This window comes from Typopeltis vanoorti, chromosome 4 (assembly GCF_054136105.1).
Source record: "Typopeltis vanoorti isolate ZY-2024b chromosome 4, IOZ_Tvanoo_1.0, whole genome shotgun sequence".
NCBI lineage: Eukaryota > Metazoa > Arthropoda > Arachnida > Uropygi > Thelyphonidae > Typopeltis > Typopeltis vanoorti.
In genome coordinates, this window is record NC_143552.1 from 161,397,581 (window position 1) to 161,423,779 (window position 26,199).

The window sequence follows — 26,199 nt, forward strand, 5'->3', positions numbered from 1 at the left end:
CCTGCAGTTTAGCAAGTTTGTTTTTGAGATGTTTGTATTTCTTCTTGTTTTCTTCAGAGATATGTCTGTTTATTTTTGGTTTTAGATTTCTTTTTTCTTCACATTTTTCTAAAATTTCAGATGTTATCCATTTATTATTGGGTCTCTTATAAATTCCTAAAATTTCCTTTGCCGAGTTAATATTTCTTTCCCTGTTTTCCAAAGATTTTTGGTTTCATCTGTTTGAGTCCTATTTATTTCTTAAATTTTCCTAATGTAGTCTAATCTCATTTGGTTATTTTTTAACTTTTCCATGTGGAGTTTATCAATTCTATTTCTTTTATAGTTGACTTTGGATTTTATCCTCATCGTTGCAAAGAGGAGTTTATGGTCTATATCCAGCTATAGGCTTTTGAGTGTTCTTATGTTTTTGATTGAGGTTTTCCATTTATTTCTAATTAGGATATATATAATGTATACAATTTCGTATTTCTCTATCTGGTGAGGTCCAGGTGTATTTAAAACTAGGTATATGGTAAAACATTGTATTTGAGATGACAAGGTTGTTTTCTTTGCAGAAATCGAGCATGGTTTCTCTCCTTTCATTTTCGCTGCCAATTCGAAATTTCCCAATTACATCTTTTAGCTCTTCTCCGATCCTAGCATTGAAATCTCCGATTATGAATAAGATGTCTCTGGAGTTAGTATTATCTATTTCTTTTTAAAGATTGTTGTAGAATAGTTTGATGTCTTCTTCATTGTGACTTGGCGTGAATCTGAATTCACTCTGAATAACCTTTGTGTAGTGCTTTTTCTTTGGCTTTTAGTCTAATTCCTATTATTTTGAATGAGATAGGGTTGATATCTGTTATACGTGCAGTAAGATTTTGCTTTATTAGAATTGCAATCCTTCTCTATGTACATTGTCTCTTCTTCCTGGATAGAATAATTTGCCCTCTGGCATGTTTAGGCATCACCCTCCTCCTGTCCGGTGAGTTTCTGAGATTCCTATAATATCCCACTTTATCTTTTTCAGATTTTCTTTAGAATTTGGAGTTTCCCTGCTTTGTATAGAGATCTGATATTTACAGTAGCTATATACTTATGTTTTCCTGACCACGTAGAAGATTTCTCACCAACACTATGTGAGGCTTGTGTTGGCATGTCAGTGCGTAGTATGAGATGTATTCCTGGTAGTGATGTAATCCATGGAAGTTTTTTGCCATTTTAGTGTGGCCGGCTTGCCATTCCTCTGCCACATGCTTTGGTCCATGTCTCCTTATTCTTTATTCGGAGCAACCCGTTGGGCTTCCCTCATCTGTCACCCAAGGGACGCGCCTGGTAGTAGTCTGGTCTCTCCCAGTAAGTAACTTGTAAATTACCTTTTTTATTATTTTTTTAATTTAAAAATTTAACAAAAATTTTGGAAATATGCTCAAAAAAGCAAAATACAATTAAATGCTCTGTCATGATAAGTCATATGAAGACAATGACTAGTTTGTGTGCCTTAGCAACATTTCCCATCAGATTTTGCACTATGAGTTCTTAGTCCTGTGTATAGAGGTTCTGATACAACTTTGCTAATGTTGATGATTTGTTCAAAGATGTCTTAGGAATGACAATGGACAAGATCTGCTCTAAGCCGTGCCACTTCTGTTTCTATTTCTTGTTTGGTGGATTCAAACCATTCGAATTCAGGCAGAATTGGAACCATACATTTTTTCCAAGCCACCACCAATGATTTCTGGAAGATTTCATTCTTCCATGCTTTGTCAATGTTACCCACAGCATCTCTGATGTTATGACTCAAGAATTCTTTTAATGTTGGCTTGCCTTCTTCACTGGTTGCTATAAAACATTGAGTATAATAAACTCATTCAATATGAGCTTATTGTGCTCATCTTGCTTTGTGACGGCATTGGCATGCTATGACCATAGCTGAAACCATAGTCATGGTTTCAGCTATGGTCTTAGACTGAAGATATTTACACTGCTGCTGGCATCCAATATTTATTCATAAGTCAATCTTAAAAAATTCTTCAGATTACCCATGCCCTATACTACTAAAAATCACTGGAAAATCTAAACTTAATCACATTCTTCAGTCAGTTCTTTCAGATACACTATCTGATAAAAAGTATCCGGACACCTACTCAAAACGGTAATCAGACTTTACCTGTGAGACACTTTCCAGTGGTGGACATTAATACAAGGTGGATCCACCCTTTGCTTCTATGACAGCTCTGACTATGCTGAGGAGATTTTCTACCAGGTGTTGGAACATCTCTGAAGGAATGGCAGCCCATTCTTCCTGTAGAGCTGTAGCCAAAGCAGTTCGTGATGTGGGTCATTGGGTTCTGGAGCGAAGTCGGAGTTTTAATTCATCTCAAAGGTGTTCTATGAAATTCAGGTCAGGGCTCTGGGTTCGTCAGTCCATTTCTGGAATGTTACTGTCCACAAACCATTCCCTCACAGACCTTGCTTTATGGCAGGTAGCATTGTCATGTTGATACAGACAATAGTCATCACTGAATTGATCTTCTACAATAAATTAAAGTTACCAAGAAATTATATACTTGGTTTAATCCTTTATCCAAGTGTAAACAAACAAACTTTGCACCTAAAATATATACCATAATGCAAAGTATACCATAGTATACCATAATGCAAAGCACATCTCCTTGTGGATATGTATAATTTTTTTTTTAAGTTGTGCCCATAGACAAGAGGTTGGTTGATCACCTATAGTACATTAGTACCATGTATGGGTGATGGGTTGGGAAAGGAGGAACTTGTTTACATTTGATTTAAATGACTGTAAATTGTATTCCTTGGGAAACACAGTAGATGGGAGACTGTCCCACAGTGCAGCAGTTGCAGGAATGAAGGAGGAGGAAAAGAAATTTGTTCTGTTTGTTTCTAGGTGTACTGTGAAGGGATGTTGAGCAGCAGCTGCATGTCTTCCAATGAGCTTAGTACTGAGTGGAGGAATTAGTGATGTTATTTCAGATGAGCATTTCCCATGGAAATATTTGTAGAATATACATACTGCAGAAATCAAACATCTGTGCGAAAGTGGAGGGGGGGGGGAAGTTGATAAGAGATGGGTCATTAATGTCTAATTGCTCTCCTTTGTATTGAGTCAAGCATTTTGAGAGAGATTTTAGGGGACCCACCCCATATGTGGAAGCAGTATTCAATAGCTGAGCTGATTTGTGATTTGTATAATGTTAACAGCTGTTCAAGTAACGTCTTGAGCAAAAGAGAAATCCTAGTTTTTTTGAAGCTGAGGATGAAATGGCTGTGGTGTGTTTATGCCAGGAAAGGTTTGATGTGAGGGTAATTCCAAGAAGAAAGATCTCAAACTGTCTGGAAATTTGGGTATCGTCAAAAAGGATACTGGGAAAAATTGTTTCATTTTTATGGGAAATAGGACAGAACTGGGTTTTATTAGCACTGAAATTGATGAGGTTATCCAAACCCCATTGTAGTATGGCTTGGAGATCGGAATCGAGGGTGGTGGTTGATGTTCTGTAGATTAAGGTGAGTTGTGTAAGGTAAGGTTTATCAAACGAAAGCGAGGAGTGTAGTGTGCTGTTGTCTGCAAAACTGTGTATTGGGTTGGAGGTCAACTGAAGTAGATTATTGATATATAGCAGGAAGAGGGTTGGTGAGAGGACAGAACCTTGTGGGACCCCAGCATTAATTGAATGGTGAGAGGATAGGGAGCCATCTACCATCACACACAGTGTGCATTCAGACAGAAAGCTGGCAATCCAACTACAAAAGTTCTGGGTCAGACCGAATGATGGTAGTTTGCTTAATAAGCCTTTGTGCCAGACCCGGTCAAAGGCTTTGTATGAAGTGCAACCACTTGAGATTCACTGAACTTCTCAATGGCATTTGTCCAGAGATGGGTGGCATACGTGAGCAGATCTCCTGTTGATTGGCAGTGAAGGTATCCATACTGGCTGTTTATCAGACAGGTAGCTTCAAGGTAGTGTAGGAGTTGGGAATTGATGATTTTTTTCATTACGTTCGACAGGACTGAGGTAAGCGAGATAGGGTGGTAGTGACTTGTCACCCTTCTTGAGAATGGGCTGAATATAGGCCAAGTTCCAGTTTGTGGGAAAGATTCCAGTGGAGTAAGAGAGTATTGTTGTGTCCCAATTTATAATTATTATCCTATCTAGTGAAATTATGCTTATCTATGTTCAACTATTATCTATGCACGAGATATCACCCAAAAATACAAATATTTAAGTTATTTCTCCCCTTAGTGTCCCTAATATTTATATTATGCTGCGCCTTTTGGGACATTTAAGTTTGAGATATTAAATACAAAAACAAGGAGCAATTACTAAAATATGTCTGAATGTGAAACAATATTGCAGTCGTGACACTTTATCTCGTTTCTTAACACATTAATTTCCCACGTGATTAGGTTCGTACGTTTTTCAAGTGGTGCATTGGGCAGCAATTTCAGACAACTGTTTTATCAATGAACAAAAGTTTATTAAACTCATTAGCATGGTACAATTCAATATTAAGAAAACATTTACAAATTAACATTAGCTTATCACAAGTAATTTGGCAATGATCCTATATGGGTATTGCGATCAGGCCGCCATGACAAATTTAACACATCCAATCATGTATAATTCTAGATCTAATTAACACATTAGTTAACCCTATATTATTCTGAATACGCTATATGCTGTAGCACCTCGACATACGTGATCAACTCACTCTATTTAACAAATATACAAATATTTAAGTTATTTCTCCCCTTAGTGTCCCTAATATTTATATTATGCTGCGCCTTTTGGGACATTTAAGTTTGAGATATTAAATACAAAAACAAGGAGCAATTACTAAAATATGTCTGAATGTGAAACAATATTGCAGTCGTGACATTTTATCTCGTTTCTTAACACATTAATTTCCCGCGTGATTAGGTTCGTACGTTTTTCAAGTGGTGCATTGGGCAGCAATTTCAGACAACTGTTTTATCAATGAACAAAAGTTTATTAAACTCATTAGCATGGTACAATTCAATTTCTAATATAATTCAATTCAATATTAAGAAAACATTTACAAATTAACATTAGCTTATCACAAGTAATTTGGCAATGATCCTATATGGGTATTGCGATCAGGCCGCCATGACAAATTTAACACATCCAATCATGTATAATTCTAGATCTAATTAACACATTAGTTAACCCTATATTATTCTGAATACGCTATATGCTGTAGCACCTCGACATACGTGATCAACTCACTCTATTTAACTATTTAAAACTATGTAGATTAAATTATCCTTTCACTGTACTAACACATAACTTTGACATTTAAACTTTCCTATATGTTACAATACACATGTATAATTCTCAGGACACATAATTACTTATATAATATTAATATTAACAAGTATATTTTCATTATAATCAATCATGTACTAAAGTCCTAGTATACATTTCCTTAGTCTCTTCAACAGTTCAGTAATAGAATAATGATTACAATTACAGACGATTTTCAGTTAACATGAGATTTTTACAGTACCTTTTTTCTCTTCAGTTTTCTATATTGGCCTCTACCTTTTTCCAATTGAACTATCCTGGTATGATCTCTCCTATAATCAGTCACTCCTAAGTTCTTCTGGCAATAAACTGTGCTTACACGATCTTAACCTTTTGTACTTGAATTAAGGACACTTTTAGAATCATCTATACAATGGCTATGAAACTCGTCACGTGGACACCGACTTCTTTACAGATTTCCTTTTCACTGGACGATGAAACACATAGATAATACCTTCTTTCCTTTAGCTAAATGGCATTCCTCATTTCTTACCATAGGAAATACAGAATCGAAATCCCCCTCACTTTTGTTTCCTTGTTGTGACAACGCAGATATAACTCCAATCCCACCACTCAGGAAAACCACGTGAAACCTATATGAAGGAGTTCGTGAAGAAACTATCCGGGAAAAAGCCTCTTTGGGGGGGTCCTAACCCTTTTATACCTAGACTCCTAACGGCACCTTCTTTAATTTCTTTTCTCCACCCCTTACTTGATTCGACTTCACCGACCAATTAGGGTGGCGTTTTTCTGCCAAACATCCTTTGGTCGGCGAGCCAGTGACAACGTCTCAATTCGGGAATTGACCCTGAGCGATAGTCTGTTGTTTTTCTTTTGCTAGCCTCTAATTTAATCCCCCTTCCAAAAATTTTTCTATGAATTTACTTAATATTTTAATCTCTAGCCTCTCACCTACAATTTCTTATGACTAATCCTTTTCTGTCTTACTTAGCTAAAATTTTTTCTTTTTTATATCACAACTATAATACATTCCTTCTTTTATTATTTAGTTCAACAAACACCTTTTTTGACATATATTTTACTTGGATGCAAGAATATTTTTCTTTCTTTTAAATAATTCATCTATTAGCTTTTATATAGGGGTTTTATTTTATTTTCTCTTCTTGTTACACCATGATAACAGAGAATTCTACATTCTCAAGGCATCAGGGTGTAACAGTATATATAGGTGACATAGGATAGGAGTCAATTCTGCTTGCAGGACAATTTGAGGAATGCCATCAGGGCCAAGAGGCTTTTTTGTCTAATTTGGACAGTATTTTTCTGATCTCATCATGGCAAAAGGATATAGGGGCATTGTATGTTGGGTCCTGAAATGGTTGGGGGACATTTACCATCATCAGTTATGCATGCATGGAAGCAAAGTGTGAAGCCAGAAGATTGGATTTTTCTGTGGGTGATGATGCAATAGAGCCATCTGAGTATAAGGGTAGGAATAGTGTTGGGCAGAAGTTATGGCCAATTGCTTTGGCGAGCGACCAAAAGGCTCAGCTGCTGTTTGGACAGGCAGCTAATTTCCTGCTTTTTGCTCTTTTGAACTCCGTTTTGGAAGCATTGATTGTTTTTTTGCATCTATTTCAGGCTTCAATATAGGCTCTAAAGGAGGATGAGGTTCTTGATTTCAGCCAGTTGTGGTATGTCTGGTGTTTCATCTGTATAGCCTTGGCACATTTTTTGGAAAACCAGGGTTTAGTTAGGGAATGGCAGTTCAGAGTATTGTGTGGAATGTATTCTGCACAATACTCTGAATACATTCCTAATTAAAAAAAAAAACATTATGGGAAGTGTCACTACCCAGACCAGTTTCGACCTTTATTAAGGTCTCATCAGTGGGAGCCAGACCCACAGGTGATACCAAGGTTGAAGTAATGCAGAAGTCATATTTTTATTATACGAGTTGCCAAAATGTGTCACACCTTATTATTAAAATCATCTGGATTAGATAGTTAGTTGTTGAAAGTTTTTCCACTTGAATATACTATAAATTAAAGATACCAAGAAATTATATACAGGCAGCCCTCAGTTTACGCCTCACTTCCGTTCCTGAAAAAACGGGCGTAAACCGAACCAAATTTTAATGGTAGATACAAAGTTATGTTCTGCGCAGTCAAAAATGTACGTGTAACATTATTATATTTAAAGCTTTGATAATATATGCATATATATTTGTTAAAATAAAATTATTAATAATGAAAACAAAACAAAATTATATACAAAAAATATGAAACTTCGAAAAGATATAACATATTTCTATGTTGAAGTTCCTGGTTTCGTGGTCCATTTCGCAGAGTTCATCAGACAATTTATCTATCCTTGCAAGGATATGCTGTAAATCAGCCATTTTTATATCTCTCAGAGGATATAAAAATGACCTTCTTCGTTTTCTTTCTCCTCCTTTGGATATTGACTTAATTGTTCAACTAATTCTTTTAATTCTTCATTGGAAAGTGGTTTATCATGGCTCTCTATGACTTCTGTCACATCTTCAGCTGTAATATCGTCTAATCCCACCTCTTGCTCTAATTCCTTGAAGTCATGCATAAATGCTAGAAGAAGTTTTCGCCATGCTTCTTTTAAACACTTTGCTGACACTTCATTCTAAGCTGCCTTGATGTTGTTAATGCCCTTCAAAATATCGAATAACTGCCAATAGTCTTTAATAGTTTTTCCTGAAGTGTCCAAGACTCTTATCATTTCCATAAATGTTATACGGAGGTAATAGGCTTTGAAGATAGATATAATCCCCTAATCCATCAGTTTATCATGGCTCTCTATGACTTCTGTCACATCTTCAGCTGTAATATCGTCCAATCCCATCTCTCACACAAGCTTGGTAACTTCTTCAATAACATTCTCCTCTTGCTCTAATTCCTCGAAGTCGTGCATAAATAATGGAAGAAGTTTTCGCCATGCTCCTTTTAAACACTTTGCTGACACTTCGTTCTAAGCTGCCTTGATGTTGTTAATGCCCTTCAAAATATCGAATAACTGCCAATAGTCTTTAATAGTTTTTCCTGAAGTGTCCAAGACTCTTACCATTTCCATAAATATTATATGGAGGAAATAGGCTTTGAAGATTGATATAATCCCCTGATCCATCGGTTGCAAAAGAGATGTTGTGTTTGGGGGCATGTAAACAACCTTGACACATCCAATGGTGTTCTTACTTCAGCAAGATTTTGAGGATGTCCAGGGGCATTATCCAAGAGAAGCAATGCCTTGGCTGGAAAATCATTTTCTTTATAGAAGTGAAGCATGGTAGGACAAAAATAATTTGTGTACCAATCTATAGAAACATCTTGTGTAACCCAATTTTTCTTGAATCATTTCCAATAGACTGGCAGCATGGCTTTTAGACCCTTGAAGGTGCATGGTGTCTGTGAATGGTACACCACTCACAGACACCATTGGTTTAAGCTTCAAAGTTCCAGAGACATTTGCACCCAACAAAAGCGTAAGTCTATCTTTTGCAGCTTTAAAACCTGGAGCAGAACGTTCTTCATAGGAAATGAAGGTGCGTGATGACAATTTTTTCCGGTAAAACCGCCTCATCAACATTAAAAATGAGATCAGGAGGATAACTTCCTTGTTCTACACAGTCTTGAAATTCTTTAAGAAAAGCAGCTGCTGCCGCAACATCTGCACTTGCCGCCTCACTACATAATTTGACACTATGGCACTTATTTTGAGACTTAAATTTCATGAAACAAACTTTGCTTCCTAAAAATGTTTCTTTGCCTCCATCTGTCTTTTTAAGATCCTCAAAAATTGTTTTTGCTTTCTCAGTTATAACACAGCCTGTGTCAGAGGAATGTTTTTCTGATTCAAGTCATCCACCCATAATGATAAATTTTTCCATTTTTTCATGAAGTTTACCCCTGCTATAACTTACGTGTTTTGCATTTAGTACTGCCACAGATTGTTGCGCAGACTGTTTTATTCTATCTGCATTTTTCATAATTGTAGTAACAGTCGATGGAGGTAAGTTCATACTTCTACAGACATTAGCATGCATCTGCCCATCTTCCATTCTTCGAATCACCTCCATCTTCTTTTCAAGTGTGATTGATTTCCGTGCCTTCTTAACACCAAGTTCTGCTAACTTTTCTAAACTTCTTTTATCAGACATGGTATGTAATTACATACTTTATCAATTTAAATACGTATGTATTTGAAAAAAATTAAATAGAACAATTAGGTTGATTCAACAATAAAACTAGGTTTGATACATATATGTCGTAGTAGTTCGGTAAGCATTCAAACATTAGAGTGCCTGCTGGCGTCATTTCTCAGTCAGACCACACTACAGTAAGAAAGCACACACAGGCATCCGCTGTTATTGTGAATATGCGTAAATTGAACCGTCGTAAACCGAGGGCTGCCTGTACTTGGTTTAATCCTTAATCCAAGTGTAAGCAAACAAAGTTTTCTGAAGTGAATGAAAACATGATTTTTACATTACTTCAACATTGGTATCACCTGTGAGTCTGGCTCCCACTAATGAGACCTCAATAAAGGTCAAAACCGGGGAGGTAGTGATCCTTCCCATAATGCATAACATTATACATGTCTGCAAGGAGATGTGCTTTGCATTATGGTTCACTAAGGCAAGTGATGTGAAGTCATATCACCTTTACCACAAGTTGCCCCAGTCCTGAAAATACTTCAGGTGCAAACTTTATTTGCTTACACTTGGATAAAGGATTAAACCCAGTATATAATTTCTTGGTATCTTTAATTTATAGTATAACCAAGCCGAAAAACTTTCAACAACTGATCTTCTACTGTAGACAGTATGCAACTGGTCAAAATGTCCTTGTACCCTTCGGCATTTAGATTTCAGTGTAGTGTTATGAGACGGCCAATTGTCCACTGGCCCTCTCGGCACTGCATAGCATTCACAGTAGAAATGCTTGGTTTATGGGCAGCTGCTCGACTATGGAACCCCATTCCTCTTAACTCTTGATGCATAGTCACGGTGCTGGCTGAACAGTCAGTAGTGCAGAACTCTCAGGTGATTATTTCACTCTATGTCTGGTGATTTCCACGAACCACCTTCTTCAATGCTCGAAAGTCCCTGTCTGTCATTAAACGCGGCCTACCTGACCGTACTTTTCTTGTGGTTGTATCTTCACATTTCCACTTCACAATCATGTCACCATTGTTGACTTGGGTAACTTGAGGAGGGTTGAAATGTCTCCGACAGATTTCTTACTGATGTGGCAACCAATAACTAGTCCACATTTGAAGTCACTGAGCTCCTTTGACCTACCCATTCTGCTCATACTTCTTATCACTGAACAACACACAGCTCTGTGCTTCCTTTTATACCGTTAAGTGAGGTTGTAGTGACATCTAGACATCAGTTTACGAATTACATGGATATATTTGATCAGAAAGTGTAGATAAGAATTAGCTTTCTTTTGAAGTCTCTCAAAGTATGTAATCACTGCATCAATGTTACATCATCTTTTAATATTTTGTGTCCTGGAAGCTTCCATTTATCCTTCATAATGTATGTTCTTTTGAGCATCTTTTACCAGAAGATACCTGTCATTCAAGTCATACAAAAGTATTCAAGATGACTGGCTTTCAAATGGAAAGAAGAACACCAAAATGATATAGTTATGAACCAATATGGACAAAGTGGATTAGCAGACCAATGATACCTCATATGCAATTAGATGGAAAAAAACTGTTATACTAAAAACTTCGCTCCAAAAGTGACAGATTATTCTGGTAATTTGGCCATGCTTTACAGAATGTTGCTAAGCTACACAAATATGGATATAAACTTCCAAATATATGGGAGACTATAACACGACACTTAAATCAACTAAACCGGCTGCCTTTGACTGTGGGGAGAGGATGTAATCAAAATATTTGTTGGCTGCCTGATATGTTCTTATTCAAATGATTTTGTTAGCTTTATACTTGAAAATACCTCAGTTACTATTAGGTAAAATACTGGATTAAAATATTCTCTCTCTCTTTTTTTCTTCTGACAGTGATGCACATACATTTGTGCTTTAATGATGCAACCTCTTGACTGAGCATGTCATGCGCAACATAAGAACATAGAATGTTTTACTGAACCTCTTTTCCACTTTGATGTTACCCACATTGTTATGTTGTATGAGACAAGATGAAAAACTGAAGATACGTTCTTTCTCTATGACTAATTGAGAGAGGAAAAAATCTAACCCCCCCCCCTACACACACACACAAAAAAAGGGTTAAAATTTAGTGATCATAAAAATGGCATGAAAAAAATGGTGTACATTATTTGCATTGTTATTCACCTGTGGATTACATTATGAAGGACAGTGGCATTAAACATGATATCAAAACTGGAGATGTTAACCCCAGCTCTTTACTTTATGCAGATGATGTTATACCTCTAAGAAAATTCAGAAGTTTTCAGGGTTCCTTAACTAAAAAGAATTGCTACTGTTTGGTATGAAAATCAGCAATAAAAAGACTATGAAAATAAGCAGGAACAACTAAAACATCACCTACATCCTGACTAAAATCTATACAAGTAAAATATTTCAGCTATTTAGGCACAATTTCTAATGAAGAGGCAAATTAAATATGGAAATAGACTATAGAATAAGCAAAGGTGATATGGTAGGGAGTGAACAGAATAAATTTATATGGAATAATGGATGAATTAGTCAAAATATTAAAATAGTTATATACAAGAGGATGTTCAAACCAAATTTAACTTAGGAACATGAGAGCTGTTTAAGGCATACTACAGCTGATCAAAGAAAGACTGGAGGCCAGATATGAGTGTTATGAGAAAAATTACATGAGAGTGAATAGATATATCAATGGCAGAATCACATTAAAAATGAAAGTATTAGAAAGGAATTTAGCATTCAAGAACACGTGATTTGAGCTAATCTCAGGCAGTATGATTACTTAAAGAAAATGGGAAAGAAAAGGTTAACAAAACAGGTGTTTGATGCCAAGATGGCAAGAAAAATGACTGGAAGACCAAGATCTAGGTAGACTAATGCAGTTAAAAGTGCCTTAGGAAACTGAAATATAAAATATGACAATAGTGGAGTACTGAGAGATAACACTAATTTGGAGTAAAACTGTTGATAGGAAACTAGTAATAATGCTAACTTTTCACACAGTATTATCATAGAATGCTGTAACTGCTTCCCTTGAGGATGCATATCAGGAACTGAATGATGAGGAAGGTGCTTATCACAAGAGTAGAGCCCATTCCTGCTAGCTTGAGACTAACACTAGTATACTGGTGGGTTTTTGTCTCTTGCTTGCTAAGGTTAGGCATGTGGTGAGTTTTTGACCTCTGCTGCTGTGTATAACTGAGGTTCAGCCAAGTGTCAGGGTATGTCTGTGGCACTGGTGCTTGGCATAGTGCTGTCTTACAAGATCAATGTAGAGACAGCATTCTGAGTACGTCAGGTTTAAGAAGCAAGAAAGTGATCTTTAAATCATAGATTCTTAACAGTTTCTGGAATCCCTGGGACCTTTCTGAACAAAACGCTTCCTCAATAAAGGACATCCAGTGGGTACTTATCTTAAGTAGAACTGGTTGCTACTAGCTTAAGTCCAGCTCCTACATGCTAGTGAGTTTTTTGTCTGCTACCAATAAGAGCCAGAGTTCTGCACATTATGGCTTTTTTGTTTGTTGCTACATAGAGCTGAGGTTTGACATAGTAGTGGTTTTGCCTGTCACTGTACAGTACTAGTGCTGGGACAATACTGCTAGATTCTTGAATATAGAGATCCAGTATCCTAGAGTGATCTTTTTAGATCACTCAGAGTTTGGTCACTGTTTCTGGAAGAACTCCTGGGACATTTTTGAAAACCTGTGCCTTAACTCCAGAGGGTGTGTGTGCAGTGAAGTAGAGTAGTTTCCTGCCTGCATGCTAGAGTTGAGGTGCTATGCTCAACCTAGCAACACTGTGCTAGGTTGAGCACAGTGTTGTCTGGCAGAATACTCTGCTTTAGTTCTGGCAGAACTAAAGCAGAATATCCTGGATTGGTTGAAGTTTAGAATGATCATTTTAGATCACTCAGTTTTTGGTAATCCACAGGTCTGTTTTAAAAAGTTATCCAATCATTAGAGGATGTTACTGTGGAAGGGAACAAGTTTTTGGTTAGCAAAGAGAAATCACGTTCAACATAGTGCTGTCTGGAAGCAGAAGAATCAAAATGGCCAAGCATACTGAAGTAATTTAGAGAGCAATGAGATGCCTTTTCAAATCACTCATGGGTTTTGCAGAACACTCGTAGTTCTATTGAAGTCTAACAATTTTTGAAACTTTGGTGTCATGTTTTTGAGTAAATTGTTCACATCAATTAAGGCTAAAGCAGCTCTGGGTAGTGACTCCTCCCTCCCATAATATGATGCATGTGGCAATTTGATGAATATAAGATGCCTATGGCAATCTGTAGTGCAATCAATCAGATCACAAAGATACCTTGCATGCAATCTTTGTTTGTTTATGCTAGAATAAGGATTAAAACAAAAATTCAGTTTTTTGTGCCAAGTATCATACACCTTATTTTAACCTGCAATATGAAAATCTTAACTTCATACTTAACACACAGTTTTGGTTGCATACTTACTGAGCTGGTCCAGTGCAGATGGGGGCATAATAACTGAAATTATAAAATTCAGATTAATGATTCATTTTATTAATATATTCAATCTAGTATTACACACTAGTCTGACATTATATTAACATTATATTTAAGTTAAAATTCTCAATAAAAACGATGATAATGCAAAATTGGGTATAGTAATAATCAAGATGATATGAAATGCTTGCAGGATGATTTAAATAGGCTGACAGTATGGGGTAAAAGATAATGGATACCAGTTTAATTATGGAAAGTGACAAGTCTTGCATTTTGGGATGAAAATATTGCAAGCTATGTATTACAATAATGGTAATATACTCCAGAAAATCAATAAAGCTAGGGATTTGGGAGTGCTCATTGATTGGAGTTGAAGTTTAGAGGGCATGTTACAAAAGTGGTCAAGTTTAGTTCATAGGATTACTCAAATACTGAAAAACACATGAAGGAAGTTTTCATTTCTTTTTATAATTTTTTTGACATGACCACATCTGGATTACTGTACACAGCTCTGGTCGCCTTCATTTCTTGGAAATAAGGTGTGGAGAGGATCAGAAGCAAATGACCAAGATGGCGAGTAGTCTGTAGAATGCTCCCTATGAGGAGAATAAGAGTTTGTGGATTGTATAAGCTGCTTGCTAGGCAGAACAGAGGGGGATATGATATGTTTAAGTTACTATAGGACTGATGCAGAGAAATTTTTCAACTTGGGTAGAAGGGACACAACAAGGAGTCATCCTTAGAAACTGAGTATGAATGTAGTAAGAAAGGGTGGGAAGACTAGATTTTTTCCCTTAAAGAGTGGTGGATGAGTGGAATAGATTGTCAGAGTCTGGCAATCCATTCCATTCATGAAAACAGTCACTGGCAATTCAGTGACTGTGTTCAAGGAGAGGCATAATAGATATTGTGTGAATAGTGTGGGTGTGTTGCAATTAGTCTGAATGCTATGGGGTTCCTAGTTCCTGAGCAATAATAATCCCATCACTCACCACCACCACCATCATCTACCTTCCTTTCTGTGTTAAGCTCAATGGACTGCCATGGCCAAGTAACTTGGCATCTTAGAAACCTGATTACTGCTTACGAACAAGACAGTTAATCTTATCTGCACTATCTGTTATGTCTGTAATAGGCATGTTTTTTCTCGTTTGCCTGTTTGCAGGATGAAAATTTTGAGTTTCTGAGAGGAGAAACTGACACCTCCAGAAACCAACTTTATTTTATTTTTTATACATTTTTACAATAAGCATGGGATTCAGCCCACGCAATCTAAATTATGTAGTGACCACTGCAAGGCTTTTAAATCATAGTAAGGTTAAATATGTAGTTGAAGCAACACAACAAATACAAGTGATGGATTTAATAATATTGTCTCATGCAGTGATGACAGAAGATGTCACCATGATGCCACTCGAGAGAGTAATCATGGGGGAAGTAGCCAGGCCGGGCAGGAACGTATTTCCCTGAACAAAAGAGATATGTAGAATTACAGAGCAGGAGGCTATGATAAATTAAGGAAATAAATTAGTGACCTGCCATGGCTTGATCAAGTGAAAGGAAGAGAATGCAGTGACCAGGACTTATAACAATGACATTCCTAAGGTTAAAAGAGTGAAATGAATGAAACAGAGAATTATGAAGAAAATGAGAATGTTATGGATGAGATATAAAGAACAGGATACTCTTCAGAAGCACAAGTAGTGAGAAAGGAGAAAATGGCACATTCAAAGAGACTGCCTGAGTCAGAAAAGCAAAATCAGAGTATTCTATAGTTGTGCGACTAGTAGAAAAAAAAATGAATATGGAAGATTGATTAGTTACTGAAGATAGAACATGGATCACATACATAGAAGATACAGTGGAAATGTCCAGTGAGTATTTTGTTAAGTGTATTTCAGTGTGTTGAGTAACAACAAGTAATAGGACAGAAGATTGACAGTTCAGGAATGTATAGGTTTCAAATTTTAAAACAGCTGGTGTACACTGATGATTATTCTTTTTGGAAGGGCAATGATGTTTAATGTTAATAAGGCTATATAACTGGATGGAATATTATATCACTAAGTACATTAAAGGAATATGTAAAGGTGCCCTTGACTTGGTGTTTCAATAAGAGTTGGTAAAAGAAACAGCCATAAGAGTGGAAAGAAGGAAAAATAATGCCACTGCACAAGGAAGAATCCAAGTCGGTGTAGGCTTGTGTGTATATGAGGTGTAGTGGTAAAAGTGTTTACAGAAGCTTGTTAGAGATAGAATAAAAATCTGGATTGATTAAAATGGAAATCCTTTGTGACAACATGGATTTATTAAGGAGGGCAGGGAATGTTTCCACAGTAACCAGTTACATTTTATAACAGGATGAAATGTGTAGTAGATAGCGATTTTTCTGGAGTTTGTTCAAGAATGTATGATCAAGTGAAAGGAAGAGAATGCAGTGACCAGGACTTATAACAATGACATTCCTAAGGTTAAAAGAGTGAAATGAATGAAACAGAGAATTATGAAGAAAATGAGAATGTTATGGATGAGATATAAAGAACAGGATACTCTTCAGAAGCACAAGTAGTGAGAAAGGAGAAAATGGCACATTCAAAGAGACTGCCTGAGTCAGAAAAGCAAAATCAGAGTATTCTATAGTTGTGCGACTAGTAGAAAAAAAAATGAATATGGAAGATTGATTAGTTACTGAAGATAGAATATGTTTGATGTTTGATGTTTAATGGAATACTACCTAATAAACTATTGTTGAAACTGGTCAGGATGGGGATGGATAGTCAGTAGCCTGGTTACAGAAATAGTTGGCTGACAAGAGACAGCAAGTTGTGTATAGAGGTGCAGTGTCCCAAAAGTGACATGTGGAGTACCACAGGTTTCTAATCTGGGACCACTGTTGTTTATTTATATATCAGTAATATAGTTCAAGATTGGAAGGGCAATGTCAGGAAGTTCTGATATGATGTTGTTACAAGAGAATTTGAATAAGCTGATACTTCAGATGAAGAATGAGGAAGTCACGTCAGTATTGTTGTGCTTTGGCCAGAGAACATGCACTGAAGTTTATTATAATGGAGAAACTTTGCTTCAGAAGGTGCAGAAGGCAAGGATTCTAGTGATCTTCATAAATACAACTGAAGTTCAGGGGACATGGTGCAAAAGTTGTCAAGGTTACCCAGAAAATTGCTGCTATAATGCAAATGACCCTGACAAAGTAGGTAACAGTTCCAATGTATAAGACACTGACTGCATTGGATTTCTATACACAGATCTGGTCACCTGGTTATATGTGATTTGGGATTAGAAAGGGTGCAGCAACAAGTGACTAAAACTATCTCAGGACTTTGAAATGCTGAAAATGAGGACAGATTAAGGGAGTAAGAGGTGATATAAAAGACAAGTATGAGAGGAACCTATCAGACAGACATAAAAGAATTATTGCACAGGGTAACTGGTTATGGAAGAATGAAAGAATCATCCCCAGTAACTGTATCAAGATCATAAGAGTAAGGAAGTGAAAAAGAGTTTTTTTTTTTTTGCATGGAAGGTAGTGAACGAATAGAGTGTATGACTAGAGTAGGTGATAACTGCTGAAACGCTGAATGTTTCAGGCAAGGTATGACAGATCTGCGAGTGTTTGTGGTTTCCCAAAATGAGTTTTCTGACTTCATATAGAAATGGAAAATCATATTAATACTATAATACTAACATGATCTATTCCAGATGTTTTTGCAGATTTCAGAAATCTGCAAAAACAGCTGGTGTGCACGGATGATTATTATTTTTTACATCCAATACTGATATAAGAGTATATTCCTGACTGCATTCCTCCTGAATATTTTCTACCACTGTTCTGTCATTTGTTCCATTATTTAATAATATTGAAATTAATTACTCTAGACATGGAGATTTACCTTTCTCTTCAGTTTTTATAACACTTTCATGATCTTTGATTCCTTTGTATACCCTTTCAATTTCAAAAAGAAATTTCTTAGTAGTCTTACAAACATTTTGCTATCTTCTTTATATTTATTTTCTATATTCTTTTCAAAATCATTCTATCATTTTTATTTAGCTGCTTTTACATATAGTTTTTTCTACATTTTTCTCTATATCCAGCATGCCAACTTACCCTCAGCATGCACTTCATAGAGAATTTTTCATGCAGAACTTTCTTTTTTTATATGATTTTGTTTTTTTCACAGATTTCTTTAACTTCTTGTGACCACCACAGAATTCTTATATTTTATATCTTTGCAGACAATTTCACTGTATTGTTTCAAGCATTGCATTTTAGATAAAGAACAATGCAAATAGAATATTATATTAATGGAAATTTGCTGCAAGGTTTTGGATGAATCTGAAGCCAGAGACCAGAGGATGATCGTTGACAGAGTTGAAGTTTCAAGACCCCACTGCTAAGAATTAGTATGCACAATTCCATAGGCTTTGTAACATTGCACCTGGACCACCATACTTAAATGTGGTCACATGCTACAGCAGAAGATAAAAAAGATATCTTGCCTGTGGAATTATGCAGAAGAAATATGGTCTTCAAAGTTTGAGAAAACAAGTGGGTAAAGGGATTTTACAATGACATTCTGCAGTTTGCTGCAGGTGGAGGAACTTGAGAGTCATCCCTAGTGTGCAGGCACTAAATAACATAGAAAGGTCTTCTCCTGATGAGTCATCAGATTCATGGCAGGCACCTGCATACTACTACTAATAATAATATACTTTCCCCATTCAGTCAACTTTTTCTTCATATTTTGCTACTTAGTCTCTAACATTTGGTTCTTGTTTTAAAATGTCTTCACTTTTTCCATGATATTTGTATATTTGAGTGCACAGTTTACATTTCAGAGCAGTTTGACTAATTTCAATTGCATTCTTATCCTACTCACCACTAGATGATGGTGACATATTATTTCATATTCTCTGTAAACTCAATTTGGATGAATCTGAAGACATCAACAGCCAAAAGAATATAGCTGATAAGACCTGGTCTGAGTATGATCTTTTCATGCACACATTAAGCAATTTTTTTTAAAGCTGGAATATATAAATGTAATGATGTCTCTGTCCTGTCCTGAGTAGAAATAGATCTGGGAGGTGCTTTCCTTTATTATTAGCCTAACCGTTTTCTCTAAATTTTCCTTCAAAACATTTTTTATAATGTCTTGGATTTCTACTGTTTAGGTCTCCAACATAAATCAGATTTTCATAGTCCTCTTCAGATGATCCTAGCTTATAGGATTTAAATCTAGGGCCTACCTCTCTACAAATGATGCTACTAAGTAAAACTAGCTAGCTACAGAGACATTATCATCATAACAAACCTACCAAAAACTCAGAACGAAAGATCTAACTCAACTCACAATGGATTGTGACAACACATTCATTCTCCTCATCCTCCTACTCTCCATATAAAAGATATATTCCTCACTTCTCTCTTCACATCTATGAACAACCTCTATGAATGGTCTCTCATTCTTCCTCTCTCACTCTACTCCTGTATTAATCCATTAAATCCCTTACCAACTTAAATGTCTTTATTATATCACATCATTTCCATCTATGCCCACCTAGAATCTGCAATTTACATTTCTTCAACCTCTAACCAACACATTTCCTTAGTTACTCATCTCTGAAGACTGAACGTATAACTTTTTCAGACCACATTTGGGACAGAAGTCTTACACTAGGTGATAAAATACACCTCCCACCTAAAAAAACAACCATAATGTCCATGCTCGTGGAAGAATTAAAATAACAGCCTGTTGGTTGGAGAGCAAATACGCTAACTACTCCTTATCATAGCAACAATGTGCAACATTGTTTTCACAAACACTTGCCACATGCCCTTGAAACTTCAAATTTCTGTTCAAAATCACCTGTAAAACCCCCAAATCTCATCCCCTCTCCTGAAACACACTGTCACCAGCAGTACACAGCCATACATCTCTAAACTCCCAAGTACAACACATGAATTACAACAACACTATTCATTCAAACTAAATGTCTAAATCTTAATGAAGGAACTTAATATCAGCATCACTTCTTATAACTACTCAACTTTCCATTATCAGCCTGCAAACTGAATCATCCTATCATTCCACAGGAAATCTTATTAACTAAGTTAATTACTAAAGGGCTCAAAGAACAAAACCTAGTACACACCACTAAATTACTTTCTGAGATGCTCACTCTCACCCCTTTCCCTCAGTCTATCCTCCTCATCAACATGCCATAGTCCTGATATTTCTGTCATCTTTCTTTATATCTTCTCCGTTTCTTCATCTCCCCACCCTTCAAATCCCAGTGACCAGATGAGTATAATAATTTAGATGTGGTCTGATCGGGGCTTTATACAATGGAGCAATCACTTTCATATCTCTGTTGGTTCATGTCCTAGATATTGCAGCAATCTGGATTGTTTTCACTATATTTGCAATATCTTCTCTGAACTTTTTATCAACCATCAGTACAAAATCCTTTATCTCCTCACTTCCTCCAGTATGGCTCTATCAACAGAGTATGCAGGCTCCCATTTGAAGATCCTAGATTTCAAGACTTGACATTTATTTGCATTAAACTGACATCTCTTATTCATTTGTCCACCCTTCCAGCTTATTCAAATCTTCTTTCATTGGCACTATTACCAATAACTCTACTCAGATTCAACATCATCTGGAAACATTGAATATCTTCCTGCAATCTAGCACAAATATCACTGGCAAACACTATGACCTTCTACCTCCCTGATACTATTTCTCTCTTCACACAATTTGATATCTAACAAACAATCAATTCACTAACCTGATATCTAAACTCATGTTGAAAATTAAATATTAGCTTATCATGTAGCACTCTGTCAAATCCAGTAAAAAGCAGTAAAGTACAGTACTTTCTCACTTATCTGACTTTTAAATAACAATGCACTGAATAAGTTCAATGTATTAACTGACTTCAGATACAACAACACAACTATTTTCAGCTAAGTGACCCTTCAATTATCTGACTGGCAAATGGATTTTCTGCTGAAGTGAGATAACTGAGGGATTACTATATATACACTGCTTGGAAAGAAGTCAATGGACACCATGGTGTGAGGAACAAACAGCCATGGCACACAACTTAAGATATAAGACTTCCTTTCACTGCGATGCCTGCAGCAATCCTATGAGGCATACTTGCCACATGCTTACAATCAATGGGAATTTTTGACCATTTTTCCTGTAGGCATATAATGAGGTCATGGACTGTTGTGGGATAGATGTTCCTTGACCTCACCAGAAGTGCCAGTTCATTCCACAGATATTCGATAAGGTTGAGATCAGGACTCCATGAAGGCCAGTCAAGCATTGTGACATTCATGTTCACAAACCATGCAGTTATAGCAGCAGCCATGGTGCATCGTCTTGCTGATAGATAATGGTCAGTTCCATAAAAATGCCACAAAGTAAGAAGCATTGCATTGTCCAAAATGTTCAGATACCTCTTGAAGTTCAATGTTTATGGCACCAAAGAGGTCCAAAGCCAAAACAGGAAAAACAGGACCATACCATCACACTGCCACCTCTGAATTTCATAACTGGGGTTAAGCACTCTGGTAATAGATGTTCACTGGGAATCTGCCATACCCTTCTGCTCAGTAGAGGGTGTAGTGGATGTGATTTGTTGCTCCATAACACAGCTTTCCAAGCTTCCATATCCCATTGTTCATGATCTTCGCACCAATGAAGATGTTGTTGCATGTTGGTTAGGGTAATGTGGGGACTGCATATTGCAGTCCTACCATGGAAATCCATGTTTTGAGCTTCAGTTCTTAATGTTTTTGTGCAGATTCACATTCAAGTCGATGCCCAGAACTCCACATTCAACATGTCAACCATTAAATGGCAGTTTTTACATCTTATTTTTTGTAGCACCCTACGGTCACATTCTGTGAGTATGGTGGGTTGTCCACTGAAATTTGCTGAACAGATAGGCCTACAACATGGCATCTTATCACAATGAATCTTTCCAACTCAGTCAGTTTCTGTCTCACAGCCATTTCATTTGGACACAGTTGCACTGACTTGGGAACATCATATTCCTCTGATTTATATTGGCTATAAACATGTGACTCATTACATGGCACGATGCACCTTGCCCATGGGATGTCTGTTAAATTCTTTCCAAGTAGTGTATGTGTCTCAGCCTGTACTGTAAAATGGAAAGTAATACATTTTAATAATAAAATGTATTACTTTAAAATCAATTTTGAAATTATATAAAAAATGTTCTACATACTCTTTCCTCCTTTTTCAACATCATGTCTTTCATTTCCTGGAAGCATTGACACTGAATAGCATCTATACTGTGTGTTAAATGACCTCATTGACTCATGAAACATATTAAATGAGAACTAGAAAACAAACCAAAGTACAATTACAAAACAGAATTTAATGTTTTATAATCTTTTAATTTTAAAGTAATTTTAATAGCATAGATGAGTGGTTAAAAATATATCTCCACTCCAAAATATAGGCATCACTTATATTTGTTTGTTCGTTTATGGAAAGCAAGATAACATGGTTCTACTCTTTAGAGACACTTGTGACATTATGATCAAGAATTATAGACAAGTAAACACAAGATTATTTTAATATTTGTCAAATATATCAGTCTGAAAATAACAGACTATCTTCAGTAGCTACATAGGAACAGTTTTTAACAAGGTGGAATACCAACAATTGATCATTCAAAAGTAGAACGAGCCGCGTGATGTTACATTGCTAAGTATTAAAGAGAAGAAAAATTTCATCAGAGTGATGATTAAACTATAGGTATTAATTCACAATTTCATGTAATAATCTTAATTTATAAATAACATTAGACTAATGTAGGAATTACAAGTATCAATTAAAAAAAAAAAATTAATGTGTTATCCTGATTAAACTTTCCCATATTTTTGATAAGGAAATACAGTCATTTCGATTCAAGTTAGGGCGTTGAAGTAAGGCCCCAGCACTTTCTCTATCCCGTGCTAAGCCAATCCAGACTTATCGGATTTGTTGTGCTGAATATATGATTGATGTTCTTGAATTCTTTTTTCTATAGAACATCCTGTTTTGTCCAAAGTAGGACAGATTGCAGTCTCTGCCTGGTGTGTATCAAAGAACTTGATACACACCAGGCAGAGACATAGTTGAGCATTTATCTTTAGAAGAGGGGAAATAGGTGGATATTTTGTTAATAGATATATAAGTGGTTGTTAAATCATATTTCTTCAGAATTCTTGAAATTGGTTCTGAAATCCTAGAAATATATGGAATTGGAACTTGACGTATTGAATCTTTGTTGTTCTGGATTGGATTGTAGGAATCGAAAAGATGTGTACTTTTTTCAGAAAAGCCATTTAATTTCATGTGATGTTTGATAGTTGAAAGTTCTTTCTGTAATTCATGAGAAGTTGAACGAATTAGTATATATTAATGTACCTCTCAAAGAGACTTTACAATTACTTGCTGACATCTTCCCACAAGACATTATAAAATTATTTGATTTCGTGATGCACTCTGGATATTTCTTATGTCAAAACACATTCTACAACCAACCCCTAGACCTACCTGGTGTTTACCAGGTCCCCTGCAGTTGTAAACTGTCTTATTTTGGCCAAACAGGCAGGATGGCGAATATCAGAATTTTGGAACACAAGGACTACATCCGTTTTCACAAATACAGTCATTCTGGGCTTGCGGACCATGCTCTGGATACACGCCACAGAATATGATGGAAGAAAGCTACAGTGATACACCGTAGCAAATACAAATTTGAAAGACTCTTTATGGAATCAGCCTCAGCCCTAAGAAATTCTCCAAACCTCAACAAATTTGGTTGTATGCGACTGCCCCAAATTTGGGAGGCCTACATCAGCAGACCTTCAGCCCAACGGCCAAGAACACCTACTTAGCCCGCTAGAGGGCACCATCAGGACTGTTAGGAGAACAATAGCTTCATCTCTTCATTCCCAATTTCTGTGTTGTAGTGCCTACGTGCACGTAACCTTTTTTGTAAGTTCCTTTAGAAGATGGCAACGTGACGTTGCCGAAATATTGGCAAATATTTATTAAAGTTTAATTTAATTTATATCCTTAACTACGATGTTCAATTCCTTAACTGTTTTAATAATAACTACAACCAAGTTGAAGGAACAACCACGGGAAGTCCACTTTCACCTGCTCTAGCCAACTTTTGAACATCTAGAAGATGCCCTGTTTTCATCTATATTCCCTCAACCATCCTTTTGGGTAAGATATATAGATGACATCTTTTCAGTGTGGCCTCAAAACAAAGATTCCTTACCTTCCTTTTTAGCCAGAATCAATTCCTTACATCCTCGTATTAAGTTTACCATAGAGATTGAAAAAGACAACAAGTTATCCTTTTTAGACATCCTCCTCATCCGTTCACCTTCAGATATTCTAACAACAAAAGTTTACAGAAAACCCACTTTCACTAAACGTTATATTCTCAAACAATCTGCTCATCATCCTTATCAAAAAACAGGAATCATAAAATGCTTAATCCGACGAGCTAGAACTAATTGTTCAACTTCTCATGAGTTACAGAAAGAACTTTCAACTATCAAACATCACATGAAATTGTGAATTAATACCTATAGTTTAATCATCAATGATGAAAATTTTCCTCTCTTTAATACTCAGCAATGTAACATCATGTGGCTCGTTCTACTTTTGAATGATCAATTGTTGGTATTCCACCTTGTTAAAAACTGTTCCTATGTAGCCACTGAAGATGGTCTGTTTTTTCAGACTGAAATATTTGGCAAATATTAAAACAATCTTGTGTTTACGTGTCTATAATTCTTAAGATAACATGATACACTACAGATATTGACTATTATCATTATTATTGCAAAATTCATATTCATGCAGAACATTATCTGAAAGCAATGAATCCAACCAAGTCTATCCTTCAACAAACACTGAATCAGCTATCACTTCCTATTTTGCTTTTTTACTTTTAAACAGAAAGCTCTCACTTCCTGCTTAAAAATAATAGTTATGCTATACATCTGACTGAAAAGGTAACAGGCATCCATCATATACCTCTCATCATGTACCAGCATGTACATTTCTGATTTAAGATAACAGAGTACAATTTGATTGGCTAAGTCCCAAACTGTGAGGTCATCTTCATTCGTTCACTGCTCAGTGGGTACCTATTACGGGGCACACCACGTGAAGGCAGGGACTGGATATTAGGCCAAAAGCCTGTCGGTTCTCTGCATTCCTTAAGAGTGATGTGGAGATCTACTCCGTTATTTAGCTTTGACTCTTAAGTGGCCTTATTTTATAACTAGTAAATAAAAAATATTTGCCTTCAAAAGCAACCGACTGCTTAAGAGAATACAAAGCTTATTTGTCCAAGCTAAAAAAAAAGTCTTAAAATCTTCCTAGGAATTAACACCAGCAAAACTCCTTAAAATTCTATCTAACTCTGCATCAGGAAAAAATTGATCAAGTATTCACAAATAAGTTAAACAGCTGGGAGTTCAAGAACAGAATTCTGGGGTGGGGGGGAAGCACACCACTGGATTACCTTCCATTTTTAAGATACTACCCCATCATATACAACTTGCTGTTATTGTTCAAAGAGCCAATCTCCAATCCGTCTAGCCTATATCATCTATTCACATTTCCGGCAGCTGGTACACCAACCTATCATGTAGTAATTATCAAATGACTTTGCAAAGTCCAAAAATATTGCCATGAATGAATTTCCCATATCTAATAGATTTGTGAAAAACCTTACAATCACAGGAGACCCACTCTATTCATTAACACAATACCTATCACACATCTCTGTAAACCTATTCACTACTGAGGTGCTCACCACCACCTTTGGTTGTGAGTGCCATTCATTCACCACTCTCCAAGAAAAGAGCCTAGTCTGTCCACCCTTAGTCATCTTCCAAGTGTAACCCCTTGTTTTTTCCCTACTCCCCGTGCATTGAAAATTTCTTCTGTGTCCCTCTTATAGTATCCCTTTAGTAACTTATAAGTTTCTGTCATATCCCCCTCTTCTCTACCTGTCAGCTAAACTCTAACACCCACACACCCTCAATCTATTCTCATACAGAACATTCCACAGACCTGTCACCAGCTTGGTCACTCGTCTCTGAATCCTCTTCACAACCTCTTGA

The 26,199-nt window shown here is 36.3% G+C and overlaps 1 protein-coding gene across 1 annotated transcript in view; it reads right to left on the reverse strand.

The window, feature by feature from the left end:
- The window catches only part of Ufd1 (ubiquitin fusion-degradation 1-like), a 156,969-nt gene that overhangs the window by 119,766 nt on the left and 11,004 nt on the right, over nucleotides 1-26,199 (reverse strand). Inside the window, exons 2-3 of the mRNA XM_090391558.1 lie at nucleotides 22,281-22,395; nucleotides 13,977-14,009 (exon numbers count right to left, since the gene is read on the reverse strand). Coding sequence (XP_090247684.1) covers nucleotides 13,977-14,009; nucleotides 22,281-22,395 — 148 coding nt within the window. The remainder of the gene's footprint in view (nucleotides 1-13,976; nucleotides 14,010-22,280; nucleotides 22,396-26,199) is intronic.